Source organism: Buteo buteo, chromosome 19, assembly GCF_964188355.1.
Source record: "Buteo buteo chromosome 19, bButBut1.hap1.1, whole genome shotgun sequence".
Taxonomy (NCBI): Eukaryota; Metazoa; Chordata; class Aves; order Accipitriformes; family Accipitridae; genus Buteo; species Buteo buteo.
This window is the reverse complement of record NC_134189.1, coordinates 5,817,395-5,835,807: the sequence shown is the minus strand read 5'-3', so window position 1 is coordinate 5,835,807 and position 18,413 is coordinate 5,817,395. Positions and strand designations below refer to the sequence as shown.

The 18,413-nt window shown below is 42.0% G+C and overlaps 1 protein-coding gene across 1 annotated transcript in view; it reads right to left on the bottom strand.

Annotated features, from left to right (window-relative positions):
* APPL2 (adaptor protein, phosphotyrosine interacting with PH domain and leucine zipper 2) overlaps positions 1–14,755 on the bottom strand; it is a 37,553-nt gene extending 22,798 nt beyond the window's left edge. Inside the window, exons 1-2 of the mRNA XM_075051307.1 lie at positions 14,530–14,755; positions 9,476–9,574 (exon numbers count right to left, since the gene is read on the bottom strand). Coding sequence (XP_074907408.1) covers positions 9,476–9,574; positions 14,530–14,583 — 153 coding nt within the window. The 5' untranslated portion in view covers positions 14,584–14,755. The remainder of the gene's footprint in view (positions 1–9,475; positions 9,575–14,529) is intronic.
* Positions 14,756–18,413: the final 3,658 nt, after the last annotated feature.

The window sequence follows — 18,413 nt, the reverse complement described above, 5'->3', positions numbered from 1 at the left end:
AGAGACTTTGCCACCTTCAAAGTGGGAGCTAGCAAGCAATGACTTAATGACAGGAAGGATGAGACTCCTTCTGTGTGGACTGATGACATTAAAGGGTTTGTTTGTTTGAATGCATGTGGGTGGAGTCCAAAGATGAATTTAAGATTACAAAAAGAAGCAGAGGTTCTCAGACCTACGATCTTTTTCATAAACACAACCTTAAAGATAGAGCTGAGTAAGAACTGCAAGAAGATGAAGTCCTCACACAGCAACTGTGATGCCATCTGTCAGTTGTACAGCTGGGTCAGGGCGAGAGAAATCTTTTGAAATAAACTGCGTGTTAGAAACATTCCTCTCTTTTTCCCTTTTTGTTTTGGTTCACTTATTCCTGCAAAATCTGCAACTGTGTGGTCTGTTCTGAATTTGGAAGATAAATGCTTCTGGCTTAAACTTGCTAACACTAAAAGAAGCTTCAGAATAATGGGCTGACACCAAAGGCATCCTATTCCTTTGTGTTAGCCATCCTCAAAGCTTCTACCAGTTTGGTTTTTGAAGACTGGTCATCAATTTCCTCACCCAATATCCAAAGAGTAACAAAGAGCATCATTACTCATCTGTGTGGGACGGTTTGAGGATGGGCAATGCAAAGGGGTGTGTGGAAGAAGCATCTTCCAGTGATCGCCACTCCCCAGGAGCAGTCTCCAGTATGTGACAGGATAATAGGGGAATACATAAACCCTGAGGGTCTCAAAGGGGTGTAAGTTAACAACATTTCATCAAGTATATGATCAGGTGACAATAATCACATATAGACCCCAAGCAGACATTCATGGCATGCTACTCCAGGTACGGAACAAATTGATGGACGGGCCTGACATAAAGTTTACTTTGGGATTTTGGGACAACAGTTCCACACATCACTGATATCCCATTGATGCCAGCAGGTCACATTTTTCATTTATAGGTTTAGTTCTTTGTATCAGAACACTACAAACAAACTTGTTACTCAATCCCTGCCCATGTGAAAGAGTTAATCCTGGGTCCTTCATCCTCCCTCCCAACCTCTGTGTGACTTTGTTCCCTTTAGAGGTACAAAATCATTCATTATATCACTAGGAAAAAACACCCCAAAACCCCACAACAATCAAACACACCCCCACACACACCACACACCCCCAACAGTTGTAAACAAATCAAATTAAGCTAGCAAACTGAAACACAGCCACAATGCATAAAGAACAGGAAACTGGCAAAGTGCTCTGCTGACCTAGTGGTAATACTGCATTGCTAAGCACACTAATCTGGGAAAGTTTGGTTTAATCCTCCTCCCATTTCTTCCTAATCAGCCTTCTCCCTCCCCTCCCCTGGTACTAATCAGTCTCAAGACTTAAAAGTTATTTGCATTGCTTCAACTGACAAATCCACTAAATGCAGGCAAATTATTTTAACAGGTTTTATCTATTTCCAAAAGATTTTCCCATGGAATACAGCAACATTCACTTCTTTTATCCTGAAGTGACTGAAATTCAGTATATACTAGGAAAAGAAAAACTACTATACAATTCTGACTGCCTGCTCAGATCTCTTCCACATTACTTTGACATTTCAGGATTCATTATTCATTTCTGGAGTGGGAGAGCTATTGATGAGATGATGTATCAGGCAGAAACCCAATAAAATCCTGAACAGAAATGCAAGTATTCTAAATTAAGGTAAAATTAACCAGTACTGGGCTTCGCAAATACATTCACTTTCATTAGAAGATTTTACTTAGCAGGGAAAACATCATTGCAGCATTAATGTAAAAAAGTATACTAGAAGGAAAGAAGAAATTACTGCATGCAAATAGGTATCAAGTAATCAGTTATTATTACAGACATGCTGTCTTTTTTTTCTTTTTTAACCTTGGCTGGCATGCTACAGCATGCTAGCCCTAGGAAAAGATTTTTATAAAGTTCACTAACACCAGTTCACATAGATAGGGTAATGGAAGTGGTGTCTTGAATGTAGCATTAATCTACCAGAAATGAAAAAAAAACCCAAGAGATTAAAAAACATTTTTTAATTCTCAAGTTAATTCAGTACCTCACCCTGCCTTCAAATAAGTCAGCAAGAAAGTGTCCAACTGTTATTTTCTGATCCAGTGCCAGAGCAAAGGCATGTGATTTTTCTGGGTTGATTCCACCTTCTTCATCATCACCTTGATTCACCAAGCTGTTCATATCATCAGAAGAGAGTATGATTCTTCTGTAACCCGTTTGTAATAAAATCTCCATGCCACTAACAATTTAACAGTGACACAGTCCATTCCTTTCTAGGGTCTCTTTTTGTATTTTTCCAAAATAAACTCTGAGGGCTAATACACTGAAGTCAGAAGATAATTCTATAGACAGTGGTCTAACAGACTCCAGATTTGAGGGCATGTAAAGGATTAAGCTGAGCTATAAATTAACTTCTAAAGACAGAGAGCTATTCCAGCATGTCCAATTCCAATCCCAATATAATGAAGCTTTCTGCAAAGCTACTTTCCTACTCCAGCTAAAGCTGGCATTTTTAAAACTCTGCAAGTAACCAGCACACAGAACTGCCAAAGGCTTCTTCATGTAAACAAGCAAGATACCGGTAAAGGTATTTATTCACTCACCATGTACATGCAGAATGACACATAATAAAATTTGGCTTACATCTAGGAAAGCTTAATGCCTGATAAATGAGAAAAAACCCAACAGGTAGGTGGTTGAAGGAGGTCTGTAAGGCAGTTGCAGCCTTCTCATCTTTTCAGAATTAGGGAAGACATTTACTTTCAAAACCAGGCACAGCACAGAAAGAACCGGGTCTTGATACAACAATTTTACGCAGCTCTGTCTACATATGCATGTCACCCTCCTACAAAACAGAGTTCTCCAGCAATCTAGTAAATGTTACAGTCCTACAGGCTTAGGTTTGCATATTAAATAGCTTGGAAACATGAACCCAAGGGTGAGAGAAGCTAAGCCTCACCAGAGTGCTCAGGCTGCCCAGCACTTTACAAGATCAGGCTCACATATGGCTTGCCCTGCCGCTGATTCACAGCATGGCATTCAGTCCTCACAAATGTGAACCATTCAGCAAAGGATCATCTAATAGCTTCAAGAAATGGAAGGCACTAGTCAAAACTCTGCTGTAAAACAGCAAAAGCAGCTATAGTAGGATGGCTAATTCAATAGGGAAAGAATCTCTTCAGTTTTTTGCAAAACAATTACTATCAGCAAGGCATCCATACATTTATGCCTCCTTGTAGTACTCAAATCTCTAGATCCTGCTTAGCACAACGTTAACTTGCTTCCAGGCACAGAGACAACTCCAACTTCATAGGCAGTATTAAAACCAACTCCCATGGGTTTGTAAATACATTAGTTCTCAGGTGATAATGCACTGCTTACCTCTGTTGGCAACATATGGTGAATACGCCTCAGGAAGCACAGAGGTATATGATGCAAACTTACAATGAATATGGAACAATAATATATACGGTATTTCACAGAAGTCAGTGCTGACTGTAATTTACTGCAGCTGTTGTTTTTTCATTTCTGGTAGATTAATGCTTGATTCAAGACATCTCTTCCATTACCTTATCTATGAGAACTGGTGTTAGTGAACTTTATAAAAATCTTTTCCTAGGGCTAAACTAAGACAGTTTGTCCTATCTATCTGTCCGATCTGCTCTCTTGAAGCTTCTCTATATGGAACTGAAAGTTTACAAAATGTTAACTTAAACTTTATTGTTTCAAAATGTTTTGGGAAAAAAAGTCTTATCATTTGAAAAGGCAACACAGTTGTTCCCTCAGACATGAAAAGAAAGCAATTAAAAGAAAAACTGTATCAGTGCTTACTTGTTAGTTTAGCAAGAACTAATTTAAGAATTCTTAACACTTGGGGTTAGCTCTGCAACATAATAAATATGAAAATCCATGCATGCCCTAGAGAGCTTGACACCTATCTACTGAGTTACATATAGCCTAGTGAAGTCAATACATAGGAAGATGAAACAAGCAGCACTGTTGAAAAATGCAGACATGAGGTATCATGAATTCGGGGAGAGAAATAACACTGGTATAAAGCACCACGTAAAATAGACCTGGACAGATACAAGTTATCCTGATACCCAGGTAATGTGGTACATATAACCCAAGACTATTCAGTAATTGTCAAGAGTTTCCTTAAGAGTCTGGACATAAAAAGGCAGTAGAGCCCCAGAGATTGTTGCTGCTTTGCCTGTGTGACTCTGGAATCACAAGACAACTGCTCACAGAGACACAGATGCTGAACAGAATCACACTTCACAATTTCCATGCTGCTCTCTCTCTGGATATATTGATAAAGGCAACATGGGTTTATTTTTATTCATCTTCTGTCATCACTGCTCTTAATATCTAGACAGATTTGTCAGGAATAATGACATGAAACCTCTTTCCAATGACAAAACACCACATCTTACTTTCCTCTAACCTGCTTAACTGTTTATCCCTTCTAATAGACAGTAGACACACAACAGTCTACTGAGTTTCTAAATGGCATTTTGTTTCAAATGAAGATCCCAGCTGAGCCATTTCTATAGTATGATGAAGAACTAGAGAAGATAGTAAAGCTCTGAAAATAATTTACTATGGCAGTGGGAAGTCAGGAATGTAAACTGGGCACACTCTGCTCATACACCATTGCAAGAGCCTCAGCGTGCAACTTAAGTAAATGAAGTTTTCTAACAATCCCTGCTTGCTGCACTACATATTGCTCAAGTAATAAAATGTCCAGAACGATGAACACAACATTCTCAGAAATCAGACAGCAGTAATTCCATGTGCAGCATCAGGGCTTGCTTGCAAGGAGGAAGAACTACAGGAATAAACTCTGTAAGGAAGATTTCCTCTGTAAGACCACTAACATGATAACTACTTCAGTGTACACTTCAGGGTACCACAGCACAGATGGGAGAACTACAGCAGGAAGTACAATATGTACTCACGTGGACGTCGTTTACTTGAAGACATAAAAATGCTTAACTATATTTACACACATGGGCTTGCCAGATCAACCAAAACTCAATCCTTGAGCACAGCTCATACATTTTGTTGCTGTGACTCGTGCTTAATCATGGCATCATACACTGCATCTGCCTTGTAGTATCGCAGTCCCTTTTTCACTAAAAACTCCATTTGCAAAATAGAGTCATGATCCCATCACATCTGGTGTGGGTGCTCAAAGAGGAGAGAGCACTGTCCTGATCCTGCACAGCAACCAGGGGCTTGTCACGCATTGAGGCCCTTGCACCCAAAGGCAATCTGCTAGCAATACATCACCCAGCTGCAGCCTAGTGTTATTGGCCCTTCCACATCAAGTGGCTCCAGGTGCCTAGGCAGCATATCCACTGCTACACCCTGCGATAGGATGCTGCAGATCCCTCCTTCCACTCTTGGGACAAAAGCAATTTCAAGTCATTTCAAAAGTCCATCTACATCATTTACTGAATCCCATCCCAATGAATGCACCCATCCCAACAATTGTCCTACTGTCAGTAGAAAAGTTAAAGGCATGCAAAATTACGTCCTGCTTGAATATATACATGTAAGTCTGAAAATTTAGGTCTCCAGCACCTAGCAGAAACCTGTATCTTAAAAAAGGGCAAAAAAAAAAAAGGAATGTTCAAAAAGATTCCTACTTGCCTAAGTGTTTCAAAAGGCTCTGGGCAAACATTGCTCTCACACTCCTTTCAAATGCACTGATCCAACTGTTTAGAGCAGCTTGAGCTGTCAATCTAGAAACTTACCGCTGCTCTGCACGCAAAGCAGTGTTTTGAGACACATATATGCATATATCCACATGGATAATTAACAGCAGTACCAACTAATTGCTACTCCCCTGAGACTTTGCACTGCATCCATTCGGAACCATCAACTATTGTTATTTGATCACAAACTACAGTGGTTTGAATTACATGGAAATCTGAGTTTTCATCACAAGGAACACCAAACTTCTAGTAAACTACTCCAGAAAATCTTGAAAGTATGGTTGAGACATCTGAGAAATTTTAAGAGTTCAGAATTTAGTTAGAAAGAAAACATGATTAACATTTTTTAAACTGTCATAACTGTTTTGAGGTGGCATAAACCCTGATTTTTCAATACTGTGGACTGGTACAACCCACTGCTGTTTTGTCTGACTGCCATGACACTGATTCCCAGCCATTTTTATGGCCACTGCTTCGAAGTAGGTCAGTAACTAATTCCTATTTTACAGATAAGGAAATTAGAGCAGGGGATGACAATGACTTTGCAAAGACAAAATTTAAGTCAGGAAAATAAAAAGGCAAATTCAGAACCTGGCTTCTCAATGCTCTCAGCTTCTACAGTCTCTCTACTAAATCTCATTCCCTCTCAAAATGAAAAGGGTTGGTAGCAGTTCCTAATACGCTGCTATTGAGGCCCAGACAATGTGTCTCCTAACAACACATCAGCAAAAGTTGATTTTCTCTTGTGATTAGGCAGCAAAGAAATATTACACATAGGTTTTTTTCTTAACTGTCCATTTATGTTTATTGGGCAATTCAGCATTACACTTCTCTTTCTACAGCAACTGCAATCATAAAATTTTGTAATACGGCCTGTGCCTCTCAAAAATTGAGGGTGAATTCAGTCAGAAAGTATGTCTTACTTTGAAATAATCAGAAATGGCTCCTGGAAAGGATATCTTGATATTTGCAAAGCTCAATAAAATTAGTCAGAAATCAATGTTAGCCTATACAACACCACCATTCTCTTGGGAATTAACCACCATATATGACTGAATTAAATATTTCCATTAATTTTTAAATAAAAGAAAAAATCATAATACTGCCCCAATTTTGGTGTATTCTTTTAGATCTCATCCAAAAATATCAATACTTTTTAAAGCATATATAGGAAAAAAAACCACACAAAAAGTTTCAGTTTTCTTTTCCACTTACATAATTAATATGAGCTATATATGCTTTGTTGTTACTGCAATGCCATTTTTTTGCCACTACTGGATTCTGAGAACATAACCCCAAACTGAAGTCACAACACATAGTGATTCTCAAGGAATTAAACAGCAGAAGCGGCAACACTAAGTACACTAAACGTTGAGCCAGTGTCTTTGGTAAAGTCGCCAACACTGGCCACTAAACCTGAATTTTCCTAAGTCAGTCATAGTGCAGTGTGTTTTCCTCCACATCTTTACAAAGCTTGACTTCGAACAACTGCTATGTGCCTCCCATCTCAAAATGGCATGAAACTCTGATGAGGTATTTCAAGGAACACATCCAATATTCACAAGTGACTGAATATTCAGATCAAATTAAAGCAGGAAGTGTGCAGGAAGAAAGTGGCCAAGAAGTGCTGGGAAAATGAAGTAGATTCAGTACTACTGCAAGGTACAGATGGGTAAATGTGCTGAAGCAGTGAAAAGAAAGAGGAAATGTCATAACTGTGGGGCAACAGAAATGGAGAAGGCCAAAAACCAAGATGAAAAGGAAGAGGCAAACCAAAGCAGACCAAGAATTTTTTCATGAATCACAGGCCAGAGTAACCGCTTCCTAAAATGCCATCCTAAAAAGCATCAGCAGGGGAAAGCAACATGTTATCCACAAGCTGGACACTTCATAATCAAACCGCATTTTTCCTCCCATTTCCTTCTTTCATCCATTTCAATCCTACCTGCTCTTTGATCTCAGACTTCTACCACCCAACATGCCCACACTCTTGTTACTCTTAAAGCGTGGCTCTACCAAAATGCCCATCAATGACTTTCAGTGCTGATTTCATGTCACCTCTCCAGCCCTTGGCTACATGCTTGTCCTGGTTTTGGCTGGGATATAGTTCATTTTCTTTCTAGTAGCTGGTATAGTGCTATGGTTTGGGTTCAGTAGAAGAATGTTGATAACACACTGATGTGTTCAGTTGTTGCCAAGTAGTGTTTAGACTAAGTCAAGGATTTTTCAGTTTATCATGCCCAACCAGCAAGGCTGGAGGGGCACAAGGAGTTGGGAGGGGACACAGCCAGGACAGCTGACCCAGACTGGCCAAAGGGGTATCCCATACCATGGGACATCATGCTCAGTATATAAACTGGGGGGAGTTGGCCTGGGGGCATCACTGCTTGGGAACTAACTGGGCATCAGTCAGCAAGTGGTGAGCTATTGCATTGTGCATCACTTGTTTTGTATATGTCAATCCTTTTTATTATTACTGACATTTTATTATTGTTATCATTATCTGTATTAGTTTCTTCCTTTCTGTTCTATTAAACTGTTCTTATCTCAGCCCAGGAGTTTTACTTGTTTTTTCCCCAATTCTGTCCCCCATCCCACTGAGTGGGGGAGAGTGACTGGGTGGCTGCGTGGTGCTTAGTTACTGGCTGGGGTTAAACCATGACAGCGCTGTATTGTTTTCTAAGTATCTAAGCTGTGCTGTAAGCCTCTGATTGCTCTACATTTGCACAGGATCCAGGACATGAAGACTTTGAAGCTCTCCCAAGCTGGATCTTCCAGGTGTAGGTAGCTAAATCCTGGGCAGATATCTCTTCCAAGTCATACTATCAGTCCCCCAAAAGAGCAATCCTGCCAAATGGACGTACACGTACAGTAGTTTTATACCTGAAGTAATTCCTGATAAAAATCAGACATTCAGTCTTCCAGTAAATTCAAAATACCCCCATTCTCCTCATCTCTCTGTGTCCTCTGATCTACTGGTCTAAGAATAGGAAAGCTGTTGTTTCTAAGGGATTCGGGTATCTAACCTACATAAATACTTGCAAAAGTTCCACAAGACACTGTGTATGTCTTTAAAGACCTAGATATGGTATTTTGAAATATCTAGTTTTATGTACATGGGAATCCTAGCTTCACTGAAAATCACTCAGATTTACAATAATATTTTCCAAAGCACTGGATATGGTTTACAAGTTTTACTGTCAAAGGGATTTAGTCATCTAGGTCATGTAAGCACTTCAGAAAGTGTTATTTTTTTCTGCTCCTGCTCTCATATGTTTCACACTGACTACTTTAGGTACTCAATTTCAGTATGACTCAAAAGTGTACATTCTCTCTGTAATCAATGGACATAGACAGTTCCTTCCAAACGGTGAGTCACAACACCTAAGTCAGATGCCTAAAGTCAGTGTGAATACTTATCTGTGTATTGTGTCTACGTTTAGGCAAGCAATTTTGTCAATGCTGGCCTTCCAATGTACCATAAGGTAAGGCTATACCACAATTTTTCTTTCATTAATTGTTTGGAGACAGACAAAGCAGATAAGATTTTTTTCATGCATATAACTTTTCTGAACATCAAGGCAGGAAGGGGCTGAGATATCAGATGGAAAACACCCACAACTCCTCTTAAACCACAAGAGGTGCAGACAACATTCATGTAAATAACAGCATCATAATAGCAATTTATCTTCTACTCCACATCGAACAAAAGAAACACAAATGAAAAATTACCTGAGCACCATAGACTCGTTGCATTGCCTGAAGCAACTGGTTTGTATATTCAGTAAGGGTTCCTGCATCTTCTTCAAATACACTGAGCAAAGACCGAGTCTTCAATAGAAAAAAAAAAAAGCAAATGGTTTTAGTCCTGAGTGAAAATATTACAAAGAATCATAAATGACTGTAAATAGATGGTAGCAAAAAATACAAATCAATCAGAAATAATAAGCCTTTAACTTTGCATGATTCTGTTTATTCAGAATCTCAAAACATATAGAAATTAGTCCTTCTATTACGAATAGGTAAGCTGAGGCATAAGGAAGCAAAGTGATAAAATGCTATGGCCAAATCCTGACTCCCAGTCTCTTGCTCTAATAGACATTCCTCCCAAGATAATCAGGAATGTAAAAAATCCCGAATATCTGCCTGCTGACTACAGTAATCCAAACCACGTTAATGACTCTGGGTCAAACACCACTGCTTGCTCACTTCTCTAATGTCAGACTGCATTAAAAGCACCCCTTTCCATGAGATAATTTACAGAGTATTATTCACTCTCAACTGTCTTGAGCAACTTTTAAAGGGCCACTGCCAAAGCTAGCTGACGTAATTGGACCAAACAACTGAGTGTTCATCTACAACAACAGGCAGAGAAGCATACACCCACTCAGAGATACCCCGTACTTTCTCCATTCTGCTAGCTCATCCTTGTCAGAAAATGGGGAAAAAAAGAGCATAGTGACTTGTGTTATCTTAAAGACATGAATTCCCTTGGTTTGTTTCGGTGGAATCAACAGGAACAAAGAATTATGTTGCTGACACAGCTCCTGAGATGGGAAACAAAGATATCTTGGAATAACGCAGAGCTCCAGAATTTGCTAGATCACGACAATAATGAAAGAGAGAAGGTTGTCCCTTTAACAAAGTCATGACCCATCCTTAGTCTTAACTTTGGTAAATCCAATCTATTTGATGCTAACTGGTAATGTCTTTCCATCTGTACAGCTAATTTATATGACATTAATTAGTTTCATCTGCTTACATGAGGGGCACGCAAGGACTCAAGTACTTTCATAATCATGTCAGTCCTGCAACAGAGCAAGCATTTTATCTGTCCTCCTATTACAGGAATCTCTAATGTACCTTAAGTATCCATGTTCAAATCTGGAAAATTTATTTCAAAGATTTAAGATAGTTTTAAGTTACTCCACTACTTTAACAGTAGGCACATGTACTTCCCCAAGGCATTTATTCTTCTCTGCAAAACTGCCCAGACTTTGTTTGTCCTGAAAAACTCAAAATCAGCATCCTTCAAGAACCCTGGCCTAAGATTAACTATCATTTCATCTCTGGCGAGAAGTATCTAAGCCAGAAATAAGCATTGCTCAGCAGTTAAAGTACATGACTTGGGAGTCAGTACTTGGGTTCTGTTCTAGACATTGCACGGGAGTACTTCCATACTTTGAGTAGCTCTAAAGCTCTCAACATTTCAGTCTGCTAACATGCTAAGCTGCTACAATACTTCCTAGCTTAGAGACACTGGCAGTCAATGCATTTGGGAAACTAGTTAGAGATCTCAGCATGTAAGGAGATATGTAATACAAAGTACTGTTTTCAAATAAAGAGAACATAAAAACCAAAGAATGGAAAGAAGGCCAAGTCAATGAAATGAATACCAAGAACCCAAACTTATAAAGGACCTTTGTGCAGAACTTCCCTACAAGGACAGTGGCATGATTTTGAGAGTTTGCCACACTAAGCTATTATTCCAGTAATTGAAAACATATTGCTCTTCAAAAATATCTCATTTTAAATGTTTCATCTCCAATGATGCATTAAAGCAAGCAAAACTAATGTCAACAAACTATCTTCTATCTATACAGTGCTCACCTTCCTTATTTTGTGTTACAACAGCACATGAAATGCACATGGTATAAAGATGGTTAAAAAATAAATCTAGGAAAGGCAAAAATGATAAAACTTGACACAACATTTATCAAGACAAATCTCAAGCCAAGAGTAAAAAGCTATAAAGAAATTGCCTGAAATAGGCTACAAATCACACATTTCTGCATGCTGGAAAAGGCTTCCAAACACAGGAATGTCAGCTACATTCCTAAATCTTACTGAATTTTTGCAGGTTCAGTTTTTCAGATGTCTAAATATGGGTTGACGTAGAACTGCTCTGGGAAATAATTTCTGAAAGTCTTGGCCTCAGTTATTAGCACATTCTTCAAAAATAATAAAAACAATAAATGATTCAAGCAGTTTGGAAGTTATTCTTGGAAACTTGTATATTTAAGAACACCATTTTAAATCTGCAACAAAATACCAGCATGTGTGTATTTTTGTTGTTGCTGTTTTGACAAATTCTGGAATAGCAGCTAATGCTGCTGAAATAAACCAGTAATCCAAATATTAAGCTAACATTTACAAGGCCTCATTAATAGCACCATTATCTCGGCTTCTGGAAACATAGGAAAAGAATTTCTACTTTCACGTATTTCCCTTGGTTTTAGCATGACTGTTCACATAAATTTCTCTCCTATTTCGTGGCCAAACACTTCAAAATTAAGACAATTCTTATGGCCTTTTTCATCCAGTGCTTGGGAGACAAATCAAGACAAAAGTACTATATGGCTGGGGAGAGAGAAATCAAGCTTCAGAAAACTGATGAAGAAATAACTTTGGCCTAATTCTCTTCTGTCTTGCATATAATTTACATACTTCACACAGTTTATAAAAAGTGAGGTAATATCCTCATTTTAACATCCCTTTGCATTGCTGTAAGTGACTGCACAGTGTAGAGGAGAATCAGGTCACTTTACACAGAAGTAAATGATCCTATAAGCTGCTATGCTGTAAGTTCTGTGGGACAGAGACTGCATTTTTGCTTTGTTTTTGTAGCACCCAGCTCACAGAGGGACCCTGCTGCACTGTGAATCTAAAGCTCTCTCCACGAAGAGAGTAATAAAAATATAAAAGACTGAAAAAAATAACAAACCCCTGTTTCCTTGCATGAAAAAACAGATTTTAGCAATGCTGGGCCATTATAAAAATTAAACAATGCCCCTCCCTCCCAAAGTTGTAGGACTTGAACAAAAAGCAATGACCATATCAAGTCAAAACATCCTGCAAATACTTCGGTTTATGCACAGCCTGGTATTTCCAGTAATTGCAAAGAAGATGCTAACAGCCTTCATTTCAGGTCAGAAGAAAGATGAAGACCTCCAAATTCAATTCAGTGCATTGTTCAGGTGCTTTCAGTCAGTGTTACATTTTTAATCATTGAAGGAAGTGTTGACTGAAAAGGTAAATGAGTTCACTTATCCTGCGTGTCAAGTTCTTCAGCTCCAGAGTGCAGCAGGGAGGTTAAAAATGTTAATAACTGCTCGTAATAAATCTAGCACATTTTGGTAAACTCTGAAATACAGAACAGTTCAGGTTGGCAAGGAACTCTGCAGGTCACTTTGTCCAAACTCCTATTCAAAGCAGGGCTGACTCTGACATTACATCAGGTTACTCAACACTTTTTCCCATCGAGTTTTGAAAATCTCCAAGGATGGAGATTCCATATACACCACATCAAACAGATGATGAAAATCTTTCTTACTAGGATGGGATTTCATGGAATCACAGAAAAATGGTCTAAGAAGAGGTGATCAAGATAAGCCCCAAGACTCATTAAGTCCTGACAGGTGCATGTCCAAGCTTCCCTTCAAAATGTCTCATGACAGACTCCATAAAACCTTTCACCAATCTGCTCCACAGCTTACCTACTCATTCCTCCTCCTGATCCATCAGCAGATGAGTTAGGATTATAACACAGGGCTACTTGGGAGCAGGATCCATGCTTATCTACCTTGCCCTCCCTTCTTCTTTCCTGGCTTCACCAATTACTTTTGTATCTCTGTCTGCACCACGCTTTGTCCTCAAGTGCACCTTCCCCACCCTTCTGTGAAATTTCCACGCTTTCCCCTTCCCCTTACTTCTCTCTTCCACCCAATCATGCCTCCTTCCATCCCCCTTTCCCAGCTCTCGAGGCCTCACACCTTTCCGCCCCCTGAAAACATCATGACGTGGCACGTTCTTCGCCGTGGGGTTTCCACGCTCCTCAGGGGTCACGTCTGCAGCTGCATCGCCTCATGGCTCCCAGCAATGGAGCACAGCGCCAGGGTGAGGGGAGAAACGTCCTCCCCTGCCTCCAGTTGGGAAGGAAAGGGCAGCAACTGCCTGTCCTCATTTCTTGGACTCCTTCAGAAGGAGGTCATCTTCAGCGGGTCCACCTCACCTCATCTATCCTCACAGGAAGCCCCTGTATCTGAACTACAGCCCTTGGGACTCCTCACCGGAGCAGGGACGCTGGCAGTGACATTCCTTCAGCCCACTTTTGTCACCTGGGCCAGGTGACTCAGCGCAGGAGCCTCCCTTTCCCTCAGGGACCTCGGGGGAAGCCAGGGCACCCAGCCATGCCCACCCGTCCTTCCCCAACACACTTCACCTCTTCAGGGCAACCCTTACGCACGCCAAGACAGGACAGCTTGAGGAAAAAGCCAAAGGAGGGGTTTCTCTCAGGAAGGTGAGGAGAACGGGCGCTGTGCCCCAGCCTCCTCACACCCCGCTGGGGTGCAACCCTCTTACCTGGAGGCCCCCTGGAGCAGACACGGCCTGTTTTTCCCTGACAGATGCCCACGGGGAGACCAAAGCCTTTCCCCGACGCCACCCGGGTGCCATTTACCCGCTTCACGCCATCCCTTGCTCCCCGACGGCTCCGGCAGCCGAAGTCACCCTGACCCGCTTCTCCGCCCGTCGGCAGCCCGCCCTGCCGCCTTGTCCTCCCGCACCGCCCGCTGACACCCCTCTCCCGGCGGCGGGACGGCTGCTCCCCGGCCCTCCCGAGGTGTCAACCCACCGCCCCGGCCGGACCCTACGAGCTGCCCATCGGCACCGCCGCCACCTCAGGTGCGTCACACCGGCGGGGCGACCGGGCTCTCCCCGGGGCAAGCGGCCGCGGCACGGCTGCGCCCCCCCCGCCCCGGCTTCCCCCCTGGCAGCGGGCCGCTAACCTGCGGGCTGTCCTGCAAAGCCTCTTCCAGGAGGAGTTTATCGACGGCGGGCATGTTGGCGGCGCGGCTGGGCGCAGGGAGCTGGGCTGCGCGGCGGCGGACGCCCGCTGAGCACGCCCCGGCGGCGGGGCTCGGCCGTCGTCCCTCCCCGCGGGGGCGGCCGCGGCTCTGGGCGGGCAGCGGGGCACGGCGGCTGGCTGGGTCCGCTGGCGGGAGTGGGGGCGGCAGCCCGGGGCCGCTCACTCCTCCCAGTTCCCGTCCGCGGGAGGAAGCGAGTCACGGGGAGGGCCGGCGGCAGGAGGGAGCGCGGCAGGCGGGGAGGGTGGGGGCTTCCTGCCGCCATTAACTCCTCGGGCCTGGCCGGCGCCGCGGCGGCCTCGCCCGTGGGGATGCAGGGTACCCCTTCCCCGGCTGCAGGCAGCAGGGGCTGGAATGGCCTCCCGCAGCCCCGCATCTTGGCTCCGTCCCCCCGGCCGGTAGTAGGGTGGCGGGAAGGGGGATGCAGCAGGAGCACTGGGATCCCGCCTCAGCTGAGGGAGGTCTCCCTGGGTGTGTGGGTGTGATGGAAATGAGGAGAAGATCGCATCCTCCAGCCTAGGCTTGTGGGGCTTGAGGACTTCCAGCTGCGGGGGAGCCCTTTGCTGTGCCCCTTGGGGCACCGCGCCTCTCCTCGGGTGCACCGCAGGGCTGGGTGCTGCTGGCGGGGTCAGCCCGGCTGCCGGAGCCCCAGGTGGCTCGGAGAAGCACCCCTGGGCCTCCAGCACTTTCTAGAACCAGTGCAGCCGCTGGCTAAGATGGGCCTGCTTACGAGCGGCCCTCGTTTGTGGCATCTGCATGCGTTCTTGTTTATGGAGAGCTCTGCAAGCGAAACGATGGGACCGCAGAGCGCTCCAGGCAGGTCAATCCCCACTCAGCCATATCGCTACACTTGGGGGGTTAGGAGGGACGCGTTTTAAGTTACTGGTTCTTCGTGTACAAAGCAACGTTTTATTACTTCCTGACTGCTGTCTTAATTGCGTTTAATAACTTCAGCATTTGGACATTAATTCAGATGCTTAGTTGAACAAAGCTAATGTTTTCAAAGTAAGCAGAGTCTTGCTTGATCTGTGAGTGTTTCATTATGTTCGTGTTTTTGAAGGGTGGCCACCGCTTTTGGATGCCTCAGCTTCTCTAAAAGTCCGGAGTTACTGATCTGCACGCAGATCAGTTGCTTCGTGCTTGTCAGCTGTAGCTTTTATCATTCCAGTGTGGCTCAAGACAAAAATGGAGATACTCAAAACCAGAATCCTGTTTAAGAAAAAAACATTTCTCAAGGGTTTAGGAAGAATCCTGCCAATCAAACAATATCCAAACAAAAATATTGGCTGTAAATTGATAAGGCATTCTTGTCTTTGAAGAAACTAATGTTGCTTCCCTCTTTTAATAGAAGAAAATAAAAAAAAAAAAAATGCAGCTTGAGTTGTAAAAGAACTCCAAACATTAGCATTGGCTTGTTTTTCCATTATAGTAAGTGCATCTAAATCCCAGTGGATTTTTCCACTTCTGCCATTCTTACACAATGGTTAACGTTTTATATGGCAAGAAAGGTGATTGCTAATGCAGATTTTTTTTGCTAATTAAAAGACTGTACACAAGCAGGTGGCCTTAGGAAAGTTTTGCAGATCAGCTGGATGTTTGTTTGCTTTAATTATGTATGAGAAGTGATCACTGAACCCTGTAATTTTGGCTAAGATATTTCTGTGAGTCTGACATTGATTGGTATTGCTTCTGAAGCTCGAGATACGACCTTTAACCCAATGTGCCAAGCCTGCCTTGGTATGACTTTGCTCCGCTGGTGCTGAAGCTGGACTCCCTGTTCCAGGCCCTTGAGTAAGAACACAGTTCTCACGTTCAGTCCACTTTTCCTGCCTGAATAAAGACACTGAGCGATAATAAAAATCCCTGGCTAATACCAAAGATACCAAGTATGACAGTATATGTTTACGTAATGAGAAAACAAAAATAGATATGGCTTTATCATAATAATGTTATTTCAGAGAATTTTAGAATGGTGGAAATAGGTCAGAGAAATTTTTTTTGCCTAGAGGTTATGAAGTAAAGCATTAGCTAGGCCGTAAGAATCCATGACCACTTCTGAGCTAATTTTGTCATTCTGTGTTAGTGTCTTATTTTTCTTTCTTCAGAGATTTTGAAAACATTATTTGAAATTCTCTGAAGAAGAGACCATGCTTTATCAGGTTTTCTGTATCTGTTAAAGTAGCTTCAGGGCATTTTTTAACATTTCCCAAATACTTCTGTTACAACTCGGCCCTTTTCTTTCCTCCTCTAGTCTTGAAATAGTTCAGCAACAGCTCTTCCCCATTGGGTTGAAGTGTTTCCTTCACCAGGAAAACATTGGTGTGGTTTGTGTTTTTATTTCACGTTGTCTTCCCTCCCAAGAGCTATAACCTTTAAGGTCTTATCTTGTTCCCCTTGATGGTTTTGTTTAGTCTAAGGTTCAAGTGTGGAAGCCTGTTGTCATTCCAAAATTGAGGATAACTATTTCCAGAACAGGTTCTACTAGTTTTATTTAAATAAAACTAAAAGCACTTCAGTAACTACTGAAGGGTGACGCTTTTACTATCTGTCATTCTTTTTTGCATCATTCCTTACACAGCTATGAACTTGGTGGATTGCCTATTTATAGTGATCAAAACATTTTTATTGAACTTTCCCAACACAGTCCAGGTGGTTTTGAATTAAAAAAAATAAAAAAATCTTGCCTACTAATAATTGAAATTACCTTTTCCTTGTATTACTGATAATTGCAATTAATTTCCCAGTCACCTAGTTTTATTAGGTCTCAAGGATTATTCTTCAGTCTTGATAACTCCAAATAATATTTCTAAAATAATTAAAATAACCCATAGTACTACCACCAAACATTTCAACAATTTATTTATACAACAGTAGTGACATTATAAAAAAATGAGGTCCCTTTGTGTATAGGCAGACCTTTGGGTAGGGGGTGTCTAAGCCTTTGACATGAGAAGATGCTGTCTCTGGGTTTCATGGGTTTCTGTGCAGAGCACCAGTGCTGCCGTGCTGGGCTGCCAGGCCTAGGCAGCGCACTGGAAGCAGCCTGGCCGGTCCCGTTGCAGGTCGCATGCTTCTAGGGCACTCTGTGGTACCTATGCTGCATCTGGTACCCAAGCCAGTTTCTCCAGAGCTGTCTCGGTAGCTTTACATTGCACAGTATTTTATCCCCCTCTGGAAGACAAGTGGCAGGGCAGTTATCTTGTGTGGTCCAGGAGATGCTGACTGCACTGGGCAGTGCTAGCAGCAGACTAACAACACTTCAGCTCCTGTCTTCTAAATCTGGGTATTGAATGCAATACTCAGTTACTACAAAAAGTCTTGCTAGTGAAAAGCACTCTGATAGCTATTCTTCAAAGTCAAATTTAATGGGAACATTGTACACGTGGAAAGAGAGTAGGGAAACAGCAGACACAGTACCTAGAATCAATCACCTGAATGTTCAAAAACCTGTCATGGCAGTATGAACTGAGCTGGAGAACACTTCCAGTAAGCAGACCAATTAATTTTTATGTGCGTATTCTGTAACCTACAGATGATTGCGTTAAGATAAATGCCTCTTAGAATGTGAAAACTTAAGGTAAAAACCCTGGAATGGCCAAAATGAAATTGATATATACTGCTTATAAAACTAGTAAGAATTAATAGTATCAAATAAAATCAATAAATAATTGAGCATTGAGTATGAAGTAATTCATTACATGAACTAACTAATTGTACTGTTTCTAAGAAAAGATGGTGCTTCCTTCCAGCAAAAGCCTGAATATAACCCAAAAATCTCATAGTTGAGAGAATGAACAATTTTAAAG